This window comes from Arachis hypogaea, chromosome 7, assembly GCF_003086295.3.
Source record: "Arachis hypogaea cultivar Tifrunner chromosome 7, arahy.Tifrunner.gnm2.J5K5, whole genome shotgun sequence".
NCBI classification, from domain to species: Eukaryota; Viridiplantae; Streptophyta; class Magnoliopsida; order Fabales; family Fabaceae; genus Arachis; species Arachis hypogaea.
The window spans coordinates 11,901,371-11,914,478 of record NC_092042.1 but is presented as its reverse complement, the minus strand read 5'-3'; the positions used below and the strand labels follow the sequence as shown (position 1 = coordinate 11,914,478).

General features: G+C 31.6%; 1 protein-coding gene across 26 annotated transcripts; it reads left to right on the top strand.

Annotated features, from left to right (window-relative positions):
- Positions 1-5,769: 5,769 nt before the first annotated feature.
- Positions 5,770-12,174, top strand: LOC112702481 (uncharacterized). 26 transcript variants are annotated; one of them, XM_072199135.1, is made up of 10 exons: positions 5,770-5,971; positions 6,074-6,105; positions 6,891-6,952; positions 9,083-9,201; positions 9,306-9,422; positions 9,610-9,662; positions 9,887-9,975; positions 10,914-11,054; positions 11,251-11,315; positions 11,774-12,174. In XM_072199135.1, exons 1-4 carry the CDS (start codon positions 5,903-5,905, stop codon positions 9,199-9,201), a joined length of 282 nt encoding a protein of 93 aa, XP_072055236.1. In that variant the 5' UTR covers positions 5,770-5,902; the 3' UTR covers positions 9,306-9,422; positions 9,610-9,662; positions 9,887-9,975; positions 10,914-11,054; positions 11,251-11,315; positions 11,774-12,174. The 26 variants fall into 26 exon arrangements, 7 of the variants coding, with proteins under 7 accessions (XP_072055236.1, XP_072055235.1, XP_072055237.1 ...); XR_011863680.1 differs by having other exon boundaries at positions 5,782-5,971; positions 6,538-7,316; XR_011863676.1 differs by having other exon boundaries at positions 5,782-5,971; positions 6,538-7,901.
- Positions 12,175-13,108: the final 934 nt, after the last annotated feature.

The following is a 13,108-nucleotide window of genomic DNA, read 5'->3' as shown; positions in this document are numbered from 1 at the left end:
TGGCACCCTGATACGCATACATTTTACTTTCTGGTTGGTGAGTGTGCCGTCACATCGAAAGATGTGGCTATAATATTTGGTCTTCCGACTAATAGTCTTCCAGTGACATGAGTGACCATTAGTAGTTTCAATACCTTAGAAGCTAAATCTTTGGATCAGTTTGGGGTGGCACCTAAGAAGGTAAATTGCAGAAAAAATTTTATAAAGTTTACGTGGCTACAAACTCTGAAAGACCATTTAGTCTTGAATGATGAAATTGGGATTCAGAGGTACGTAAAGTACCACATCATGTTATTATTCGGGATGATCCTTTTTGGAGACAAGTCTGGGGCGGTGATGCATTGAAAATTTTTGCTTTTATTACGCGACTTCGCCAGTATCGCTAAATTTAGTTGGAGATTGGCATACTTAACGCACTTGTACAGAGCCCTTTGTAGGACATTTTGTTTCGACTGCAAGGAGGTCGATGGTCCACTAACATTTTTGCTGCTTAGGCTTGAATCCGTCTACCATTTTTTGCGCCGATTCCTGGCTATCCCCGACTTTTTCTTGCATATTTGGTATGAAATTGAACGAATCCACCAAATACTGATATATGATACTTGTACAAAATACATGACACTCTTCTTGATATTTGATAATTTATCTTCTCACAAATTACACCTTTTATTTCTTCAAATGAGCGTGTGAATAGAATAACAATATCTAACGGATTCTCACATACAAATTTCACTCCTTTAGATGTTTGTACCAAAATCTAACCGTAATAATATACTTTTAACACAATTATATCATCCATTTTTTACTCACATCAAAATGATCTTCACTATAATTTTTTAAAATACAAAGGAGAATATAACGAGAGGAGGAGAGTTCTCCAGAATTAAGTGAAGAAGAAGAGAGATCTGCCAACTGGGGTACGCATCGTATATATATAGACATACAAATTAGTTGGTTCGATTTCTATTTGGGTATTATTTTTTTAAAGCAAATCAGACGGTTCGATTTATTTTTTCTCGAAATAAAAAATAAAAATACTGAAATCGGACCTACCAATTAACGTCATATAGGTTTAAAAAATTTTTTCTCACACAAATTGGACTGTCCAATTTATGTATCAATTTTTACCAACAAAAAATATCAAACAGTCCAATTTTTCCTCCATGAACTTAAACAACGCAGCCATCACATCACCGGCTAACACACTCAAATTCTATAACAATGCACAATACACATACAATCTTCATATCGAAAAAAAAGAGCCAAGAAAAAGAAAAGCTTTAGAAAAGCAAAATTGATTGCAATTTTGTGAGGACTAATGAGAATACTTTTGTTTAGTGATTTAAGGCTACGTTTAATTCTGAGAATAAGAGAAGATAAGATTGAGAACAAGACACAAAAGGCATAGGCACTAAAATTAGTGTTTTTATATTTTGTTTGGTAATAAACTAAAATAAATCATGAAAGTTTAATTTGTTCTCATTTTTTTTATTCAAAAAATTTAGAAAAAAAATATAATAATGAAAAATATAATTATAAAAATTAGCAAGAATAATAAAAAAATAAATAATAAGTTGTATCTCTTGTTAGTGTTTTTTATTGTTTCTATTAGAATAAACGTAAAATACACTAATTCAATGTCTTTAGATATAATATTTCTGTCTATGTCTCATCTGCCAAATACGATTTTATATTTTTGTATCTCTATCGGTCTATTCTAATACTTTGTATCTGTAAATAAACACAGCTTATGAATATGTAAAAGGAAAAAAAAAACTATGTATCACTGTATCCATATACTTAGATTTCATATCGACTTTTGGTGAAACAATAAAGAGAAAATTTTTACTTTTTTTTCCTGTGAGATGCTAAAATGACACTCCCTCTCCTCTATTTGTAAATGTACATTTTTCTCCTTTATAACTTTTAAAAAAATCTCCTCTTTAATCTATTTTAAATTTTTTGTGTTAACTAATATTAACTTTATCCATTTTTTAAGCAAAAAAAGAAATTATTTTTTACAAAAATACCTTGTCATTAAATTTTACTTACCAAAATACTTTTTAATAAATTATTTTTTATTGATTAAATTGTATTTTTTATCAGAATATTTTAAAAAATTTAATAATTAAACTATTTTTTTAAGATACCCTTCAAGAATTTTTAATATTAAATTATGATTTTACCAAAATTTTCATTAACAATTATTTTTATATTTTACTATTATTTTTCTGATATCAATATATATTATTTTAACATTAAATAAAAAATCTTACCACTGTTAATATGTATAACAATTAATATATGAATTATTCTCCACATATAAGCATTTTTTCCATACAAGTCTTTACAAGTCATTTATATTCACGCGTTTCGTACCGTTACTACACATTCTTCTTCTTCTTTATTGTCGTCATGAACACCACCTCTTCCTCCTCCTCCTTTTCCTCCTCATTTTTTTATTGGAATTTCTTTTCCTTCTTTTATTGTTTTGAATCCAATCAAGTGGCTGAGGTGTGGTTCAATTCAGACGAAAAAAATGTAGCATTAGAGGAAATATTTTCCATATTTGCAGCAAATTTGAGTGTGACACGGAGATATTTGGATGTAACACGAATATATTTGGGTTTATTTTAAGAATTTTGGGTGTATTTTTATTCTGATAAGTTCTGTATCAAAACTTTTTCTCTTCCTCCTCTTTATTTTCTACTGCTTCTTTTTTTATCATCATCACCATCTTCTTCTTTTTTTTCTTATTCATCTTTTCTTTTTTGTTTTACCTTCTCAAGTTTCTTCTTATTTTACTCTCTTAACAATAATAAAAATAAAAAATCAAACAAAGAAGAAGAAGAAACGCATAATGCTACAAAATTACTTGGAAGATGATGAACTTATGAAAGAGTATTATTCTCGATTAGGAATTTTCACAAAATAATTCCGTTGCAAGTATAGTTCCTAACCAACAAACAATACTCAATCGAAGTTTCAATATGGTTGTCACAAGTTCAGTAACCGAGAGTATTAGTCCTGGATCGTCTTCTCAAATGAATTGTAGTGAGGTATGCGTGCTATTGGTTATGGTATCCAAAGAGTGGATTGATAAAGAGGCAAGAAAATAAATCAAGCAACTAAAGATAACAACTACTAAAAAGAGGCATTCATGTGACAAGGATTGAGAATTTAGGCTTTCTATCCTAGTGATAAATCATAACACAATAATTATCAAGAATTTATCCTATTTAGTCATCTCCAATGGGAGAAGGTACAATGTCATTTCTAACACTCGAAGAAAGTCAAATAAGACTAGTCAATTTCAATCCAAAAGTCCTAGTCAACTTACTAATTGAATTAGCAAAAGACTAGCGACAATGGAAACAATATTAACTAACAACTCTAGATCATCAATCCAAATTGGATATTCATGACTCAAGATCACCTAATTTCTCTTTTCAAGCCAAGAATGATAAAAAATATACTCTAACATCCAACCAAGCATTTTGTCAAATACTTGGAAGGCATAAAAGAAAAGCATCATAAAAGTGCAAGAAAAGATGAATTCTACAACTACCAATTGCAAGAAAATAACAATAACAACTCAAATCGACAATAAAAGAACATCAAACATGAATTGCATTAAAAAAAATCCAAATCCAACAATAGTTCATAAACATAAAAAGAGACATAAAAAGGAAAATTAACAAGAAGAAACAAGGAAATTAAACTACTAGAGCATGAAAATGTAAAAGAAACAAGATGAAAACAAGAAATTAAACCTAGATCTAAGAGAAAAATAAACCTAAGAACCCTAATTCTAGAGAGAAGAGGGAGCTTCTCTCTCTAGAAAACTACCTAAAGCATGATCCTATGCTAAACTAATTGCTCCCCCTTGTCCCATCTTGAATTCTGCATGAAATAGCCTCAGAAATGAGTTGGATTTGGGCTTGGGAAGCTCAGAAATTGCCCCCAGCAAATTCACTTTAATGAGGTCACGTGATCAGCGTCACGTGTGCGCATGGTCGATGCGTGCACGTCACTGGCAAATTTCCTCCTCACGCGTACACGTGGGTGACGCGTGCGCGTGGCCTTCAATCCTCCAAATGCTCATTTCTTCATGAATTCTCCACTTTACATGCTTTTCTCTTCACCTCTTCCATCCAATACTTGCCTTATAAATCTGAAATCACTCAACAAACATATCAAGGCATCAAATGGAATTAAAGTGAATTAAATTTAGCTATTTTAAGGCCTAAAAAGTATGTTTTCACACTTAATCACAAATTTAGGGAGAATTATAAAACCATGCTATTTCATTGAATAAATGTGAGATAAATTGATAAAATTCCCTAAATTAAGTACAAGATAAACCACAAAATTGGGGTTTATCAAACCTTCCCACACTTAAACTAAGCATTTTCTCATGCTAAACTCAAGAAAGAAACAAAAGGGTATCAATATTTATTCAATGCAAGTAAACTACATATATGCACTCTATCTACAAGCATGCAATTACTTGGTCAAAATAAATCAATTTCTAAGAAAGCATATATGCCAATGAGGGCTAAAGGTATTAACAATCAAGTCAAATCCATAATTGAATTGAGTTAATAAAAATAGTTTACAAACTTGCAAGATGAGAGATGATATTAGGTGAAAACATGTAATTGAACAGTCGAACCCTCATTGGATGTGTATCCGCTCTAGACACTCAAGTGTATAGTATTGATTCACTCAATTCTCTTCTAATCATGCTTTCCAAGATTTATTTTTTATCTAACAATCAACAATCATTCCATGCATGCATACAAATATCATGAGGACTTATACATAAGTTGTAATGGGACTAGGGTCAAAGTAGGATTGTATTTGGTCAAGTGGACTAGAATTTGAATCTTTGATTAACTTAAACTTCCCACCTAACCTATGACAACCTATACAATTTAAATGCTAACCTAACTACCCATTTTTTACTTTTCCACACACACATGCATTCTCTTTTTTTATCACAACCCATATACATTGATTATTATTATTGAATTTCACTTTGGGACATTTTGTCCCCTTTTTATTGCTTTCTTTTTTTCTTCCTTTTTTTCTATTTTTTCTTTATATATATATATATATATATATATATATATATGTTTTTTTTATTTGTCTTTTATTATTTTTTTCTTTTCAAACTATAATATATACAAGAGCATCAATGCATATGATTTAAATATTTAATGCATGAGTATGTACCCAATTTCTAATATTTTTAATAGAAATACAAAAATATGCTTTTATCTCTACCCAATATTCCCAAATCTTCTCAAATTTTCCACAATTGAATGATAAACACTCTCACTAGTCTAAACTAATCAAAGATCCAAATAAGGGACATTTACTTGTTTTTCACTTAGGCTTGTAATGTGCTAAAATTAAGACCAAATAGGTTTAGCATAAGTTCAAAATTGGCTAATAATGCACTACTAGAAAACTAGTTATTACAAACGGATATTTCTGACGGATTTTATCCCACGGAAATACAAAGAGAATTTCAGAGGGATTTTTTGTCGGAAAACAAAAAAAATGAATTAGCATAAATTACAGACGGAAAAGAGAATCTGTCAATAATTCTGTCAGAAAATTTAACTTTTTTTCCATGGAAAAAGGTTACAGACGGAAAATCCATCTGTAATTCAATAGGCAAAACGCTACGTTTTATTAAATTATTACAGATGAAAAATTCATCTGTAATTTAAAATATTCCGTCGGAAAATGTTCATTTAAACCTAACTCTATCTCCCCTCTCTCGAGCTCCATTCACATTATACACAACTAAAATCATCTTCTTCCTCTCTCCGTCCATGAGCTTCTTCCTCTCTCCGTCCACGAGCTTCTTCCGCCACTGCCGTCATTGCTGATGTCGCAGATCTCTCTCTGTCATCCCTTGCGTCGCACGAGCCCCCTCCTTGTGATTCTGTTGCTTAGGGTTCAATTTTTCTGTGCCAATTTTAGGTTTATTAATTTTTCTTTGCAGTTTCTATCTTCTTTTTGTTGTTGATGCTGATTGAGTTTCTTCTTCCTGTTGCAGTTTCTATCACATGCTGGTATCTCGAACCGATGGTAATTTTGTCTTTTCCATTCTCTTTCTTCTGTTTAAATGTTTCTAATTTTTAGCTTAGGGATTCGATCACCTGTTCTGAGCTTGTTTCACGATTATATTCTATTTGTGATTTTTTTGTGTGGATAAATGCATTGATTTCAATCATTCATCTTAGTATTTTTCGTTCTTATACAATGTGCGAAACACTTGGATTTATATAGCTTGAAGAGGCTACTGAAACTTTTTCAGTTTCACCATTGTAACGCTGGTTTAATCTATTTCTTCTCATATTGTATACATGTTTGTTTATTCTATTTGGTTGATTGTTTTTGGAACCCTAGAATTGCACATTCTTAATTAATCAGTGTTCAATTTCTATGTTTATGTATGGTGTATTTTTCAGGTGATTGATGTATTAGTTAGTCTCTTCTGTTGTTCTATTATATCTGCAGAGACGCTGTGGGATGGTGGTTAGCTTCTATGCCAGTTGCTTTCTTATAGTGAGTCAGAGTTCAACAGCAACCACCTTAAGATAGTGTTTTGCTCTTAATAGGTAGATCAGTGTTTTGCTCTTAATACGCCAGTTGCTCTTTATAGATTTGGGTTCCATGTTTCTTATTTATTTGTTTCTTTATTTACTTATTTGAAGTTTGAAATTGGATATTGCAAGACAAGGAGGATGTTTGAGGAAAAAGGGTGTTACATGATGCTAATATAATTCAATATGCTCTTATTGTCAATTATCTATGTTTCCATCTCAATATGTTCCTATCCTAAATAACATTGTTCATCTTTTGTTATTTAGGAAGCTTGCAGACAAGATTGCAGCTTCTGGTTACTATGTGGTTGTTTCGGACTTCTTTTATGGTGAACCCTATGATCCTCAGAATACTAATAGACCTTTAGGAATTGAGAGTTAGTGATGGCGTGGATGTAAAGTCTTTAATGCAACTCGTGTTAGTGATTAGATAAATAAAATAAAATAGAATAGAAGTTACTCACATAAATGTTTGATAAGCAATAAGCAATAAGCTACTTTGGACCTGTCTCAGCTGCCAATAAGGTTAGAAATCAGTATCGTTTGTCCATATATGTATTTGTTGCTGCAAATCAATGGCTTATTGAATTCGGTTTTTTGCTGCAGTTTTTCTCATCAAATGGTTTTCCTTGCCCAAGTCTCTAGAATCCTCCTGATTACTTTGTAAAAATTATTAACAAGGATTTTGAATAGGTAGGTAGAATATGAATCACTCTAAGATCTTTACTGAACAACAATTTATTTTAAAGGTTACAATGATAGGTAGAATAAAAATCACTCTAATATCTTTCTTGTTTTGCTTGATGGATTAAGTCTAGGTATAGCTTGCCACTTATTTTATGCCTTCAACTTTCTCTGATTTCTCATTCATATGAAGGTAAACAAAAACAACCCTCCTACCCCCAAAACACACATTCATTCATATGAATGAAATTTATGGAATGAAAACATGAGGTGGAGATGCTTTGATGTAAAATACTTGCTATATAAGTAGACAAGCATTTGATTTTAAATAACTACATTATTATTGATCATGATAGTTTAGGTAAGTTAGTTTTAGTTTTAGGCCTGTAATATTTTATATGTACTCAAATTGATTCTTAACATATTAAAATAACTTGCTGGAGGTGAAGGGTTGGATCAAAAAATTAAAAAGAAGAGATCTGTTAGAGCTGTAGGAAACAGAGTCATGACTGGTGAAAAAGATGTGAAACGATCTGCTCTTCCAAAGGCAAATGCTGGTTCGAAGATGTGTTTTTATGATACACAGGGTTTCAGGTAGTTTGTCTTGTTATAGATTTCAGGACTTCGGTTTTAGTTGTCATGCTAATACTGACCAAATAGTTTTTTCGAGGATTTATTAGATTTTCCATCAATGATGATATATATGGAGTAATTTCACACACTGGTTTTCATCCAACAGAATTTGTTAATGGTAGAAAATATCATATGAATGATTCTATGCTTTTTTGTGTATGTTAAAACTGAATGGATTATGGTAATGGTATTGAATCAACGTCACTGTTATAGGGTTGAGTTTGCTTTTTTGTGTTGTTATTGTTGTTGGAGGAACATGCTTGAGAGATTGTCTCGCTTCAGTATTGTTATGCTTGCCATGTATTTGATGAATTTTCTGAGAGAGATGGAAAAGAGCGGAACTTATTTTCTGTGTTTCCTTTTCCCAATTCACAAGATTTAGGTACTTTCCTCTTGGATTGCTTATGAAATTGGGTGTAAATTTTCTCATGTTTTGCATTTGTGATTGGTAGTATTTTTCCTTGCTTGAAGTTGTTAGTTATTATTAAACCACTATTTTATGCCTAATATAATTGATGAGTACTACTTGTATGTACTACTTCATGACCAATAAACTTTCTTATATTAGATGACCAATTCTGCCTTTTGTTACTGCTGAGGACCAGAAAACTGCCATGGCCAAGGCTTCTAAGGCATGTGCCTTTCTTAGGAGATGTCCTTCACTAACACTGCTGATGTCCTTTTTCTGCCTCCCTTATCAGCTTATACATTGGCATATATATTGCCCTTGTTGAATTGCTATATGCTATCTTATTTAGTGACCAACTACTATTTTACTGACCAATAATATTCAATAGGATTAGCTGACATTAGCAATCCTTCCAAACATGGCTAAGACTTAAAAGTACATAGATTACAGTTAACTTAAAATCTCTACTGTTTTACTGAAAAGGATAATTGATGCTACAATTTGACTTTTCCCCCTCTAACCAGGGGAAGCTATTTTCAAATTCTGAATCAATACAAAAGAGAGCTGAAGCTGCAGTGCTCTTTAAGAAGCTGGAATATCCAGTTTTACTGCATTGCATATGTTTGATGCTTACTGCTCTATTCAGAACTTGTATGAGGATAAAAATTTCTGACTTGATCATTTGATGAACTTGATGTTATGTAGCAGTAATTATTTATCTTCGTATTTGCAGCTGCTATAGAGGATAGTTCAATTGATTTTGGAGACTTCTTTAAAGGTCCATTACCAGGAAAGTTTCTTAAGCTTTTAGGTTTCTTGCCTTGTCACGTCTTGGTGTGTATATTCCTCTAGGTGGGGTTAATAGGGAGGCTTTTGTTGGAAATTTAGATCAGAATAGTTTATTAAGCACTCTGGACTCATTTTCTGGACTCATCAATGCACAAATTGTTTTCCAGCTTCTTGCACAGGTATATCCGAAGTTGCAAGATCTTCAGAAAAGAGAAGGCGAGGCTGGAAGAAAGAAAGTTCTTTAATACACTCGATATGCGTCAGTTGGATTTGCAATTGTACAGGTCAGGAAATTTGTGATCTATGTGAACACTGCATTTTCTCTTAACTCATGTTTAGATTTAAAATTCTCATCTTTTTAAAACTCATATCTTCTTTATTCTAACTTAAAATACTCTCTTTTTTAATTTTTAAAATGTCTATTTTTCTGATGAAGTTGTTATAACCATCACTCCTGTTTTTTCATTTCAGACAATTGGTCAAGTCCTCTTTTTACGTCCTTATGGGAATGACTTTAGTACCGAGTGGGTTCTTTCATCTATTATCTTGTTAACTCTTGTTATAATCAGAAGAATATTCTTGATTAGACAAACCTGTTAGTGCTTTAAGAGTATAATTATTAGCTTTGAGTGTGTATATTGGCTGTTTAACTTTTAACGCCATTAATGCATGTGCTTTCCATTGAGAACTCTATGCTGCTCATTATCTTATTTCTACGGTCTCTAACGGGGTGTTTTCTTCATTTTAGCTGAAGCAGACATGCAGAAAATGAGTCATGCATGAAAATTTCACCGAAGATTGCTAGTGGTTTTGTCACTGCCTTATCTTTCTGCACTGGTAAGTGTGTGATATTTTGCATAATAAATCAAATATGGAGCTGCCTCTATTCTTCAGACTTTTAGTGCCTTTCGGTGTTTTGTGTTGATTTTGTTGGTGGATTATTTTATCTGGCTTAGATGTGGATTTATTTATTTATTTTATGCTTGCTCAAATGTGGATTTTGCATTTTCTCCCTGCAAGCGTTGTTAGCATGTATATTTTCTTTTCCTCTCTATATTGGCATTTTCTGTGTATTAATTTCATCAATTGGTTTCCCCATATATAACATGTTTATGGTGTTTGCAATGCGTTTCTTTGATAGGATCATCATATACCAAGTGTGCATCTAACCTTGTAAAATCATTTGAAGAACTGAGGGTTCACTGATCTTTTTAGATCTTAGTTAAACTAGTACAAATTTATTATAAAAGAATGTGTGAGCATTAGCTTGTATTTTGAGTTAGTAAGTGTAAACTTGTGAAAGCTCAGAGATAATAAATAGTTTAACAATTGAATTTTGGTGAAACTACAAGGACTTACTGAGTAATTTTACATAATTTTAGTGCTCCATACATTTTGGTTAAGGATAATTTCCAAGTATGTTCATTATTCCCATCTTTTTATGAATTGAAAATCATTGATCAAATTTTAAAACTTTTCCTACATCAGAATTTCAAGTTTAGATGCTTTGTCCTGCGTCTTATTTGAAAGAACTCTATTCTTGCCCATATGTTTTGTCTACTGTATTTGATGATGGATTCCAAACACATTTCACTGTCATTTAGATAAACTTGTGAAAGTCATATTTGTGTTGAAAAGAATAAAATTCACATTTTATTCTCTGCAATAAGTTCATTTAAGAAAAATGAAGTTATTTTGTGTAGAGCATTTTATATTCTTTTTGTCTCCCCGCTAGTTATCCTTGCAAAAGAAGTGACATCTCTTTCATGGTACAGTTCATTCGTTTTCCACGAAGAACCGAAGGTGTTGAAGCAGCCCGGAAGTACTTTCTGGATGCACGCAAATCTCCAAGATGCACATATCATGTTTATGTTGCTTATGCTACAATGGCCTTTTGTCTTGACAAAGACCCAAAGGTCCTACCTGTTTCCTTTTATTTATGTCTTTTGCTTTGTGTATTTATAAAGTTAGTATATTATTATATGTATTGCATACATTCATGTGCTTTACAATAACTATTCTTCTGGATGAATGCCTTCTAGCGAAGAAGATGAGACTCATTAGTTAAAGGCTATATGATAATATGATTACTTTTCCGGCTTTTCCATGCAGATGGCACATAATATTTTTGAAGCTGGACTAAAACGCTTTATGCATGAGCCTGTTTACATTCTTGAGTGAGTTATATTCCCTCCTATCATTGAGTCAACCTAATCATAAACAACAATCTAATCATAGTGATTAAATCAACCTAAGATCAAATTAAATCAACATACCTAGATATTACATCACTTCAACATATCCTTAGTATGTTCTACTAGCTTGCTCTCTTAATATTTGGATCTCTGTAAACATACATCCACTAATGTTGGTTTATGTGCCTCTTATTGTTATGTCTTTGCTGTCTCTGAATAAAAATTGTACTAGTTCTTTTGATCTTGTACTACCTCTTTTTCCCTGAGTTAGATGATATCTTATTGTCTCACTGGTTGTGCATGTCATCATTTCTATTTAAAATATTTCCTTTCATATTCAAAATATTATTGACTGAGTATTAAGAATGTTTTCATGATGCTTTAGATATGCTGATTTCTTGACATGTTTGAATGATGACCAAAACGTCTCTGAATTACAGTGGGGAATCCAGCCTTAAAGGCATGTGTATAAGTATATAAATTGAAATGTGAGAAAAGTTGGGATGATGAAGAAGAAGCAGCAGCAGCAGAAAGAGCAAGTAAATTGAATTTTGCAGATGAGATAAGTGGAATTAATACAGGATCTCCTTCACCAACTTCATCTAATGAATCCTCTATTACAAGTTAATTATTAGAGCAACGAAAATTGTTCAAATAAGTTAGGAAATTGAATAGGAGTTGCTTGCAGCATAGTTCTTTTAATTTACTAGTATGAGGAAAATTATTTAGAGCCCTTTGGATACCATTAACAACTTTTAATTTACTCAATACAATTTGTTGATGTATGGTTATTTATTATTATGGTTGATATATCAATACACTTTGTTTATGTTTTAAATTATATTGACTTGTTTGTTTACGATGAATTTGTTTATTTTTAGAAATATTATAAATATTCGAATGCAAATTAGATAAAAATTTGTATTTATTAAATTTATATTTATTTTGTAATAAAAAATTAAAAAAATTATTTTACTTTACCGACGAATTTACAAACGGATTTTCTGTCTGTATTTAGAGTATAGAATGGCTTTCCAAAGTTCTAATTACAGACGAAAAATCCGTCTGTAATTACAGACAGAAAATCCGTCAGAAAATCCGTCTGTAATTACAGATAGAAAATCTGTCAGAAAGTTCGTCGCCTTCGAAAAAATGGATGCAGAATTTACAGAGGGAAAATCCGTCGGTAACTGGTAAAAATTTGTCTGTAATTTTCTGACGGAAAAAAATCCGTCGGTAAATAATTTCCGACGGGGCTTTTACAGAGGGACAAAATCCGTCGGTAATTTCGTCGGTAACCAAAAATCCGTCTGTAATAAAAACTAAATCCGTCTGTAAATCTGTCTGTATTAATCCATTTTCTAGTTATGATGGAAGATAAAAGGTAAGGCTATTTTGGTAAGTGAGCTATTTGAAACGATGACCTCAATCATATAAATGCATGTATACACAAAATAATGGACATAGAGAATCAAACAAATCAAAGATTGCAATTATAGAAAGAGAATAATACACACAAGAATGAAAATAAGTGGTTATATGATGTAACCACACAATTAGGCTCAAAACTCACATGCTTATGTGTTCTTAGCTCAAAACATGCTCTACAATGTATAATTCAAGCAAGTTATTAAAAAAATTTTCAAATCAATTGGGGTGCCCTATAGATAAAATTCCTTGAAAATTTTCATTATTTTGACTAAATTTATTATATATGTGCAAACTAAGAAAATACAACTAAAAATTCTAGAAGGCCTAAAAAAATGAAATGCGAA

Excerpts from the sequence above, each read along its gene's own strand:
- LOC112702481 (XM_072199131.1), top strand. The coding sequence starts at position 5,903 with ATGTCGCAGATCTCTCTCTGTCATCCCTTGCGTCGCACGAGCCCCCTC. Across the intron at positions 5,972-6,073 it reads TTGTGATTCTGTTGCTTAGG|TTTCTATCACATGCTGGTAT; the intron begins GTTCAATTTTTC and ends TTCCTGTTGCAG. Across the intron at positions 6,106-9,305 it reads GCTGGTATCTCGAACCGATG|CTTCTTGCACAGGTATATCC; the intron begins GTAATTTTGTCT and ends ATTGTTTTCCAG.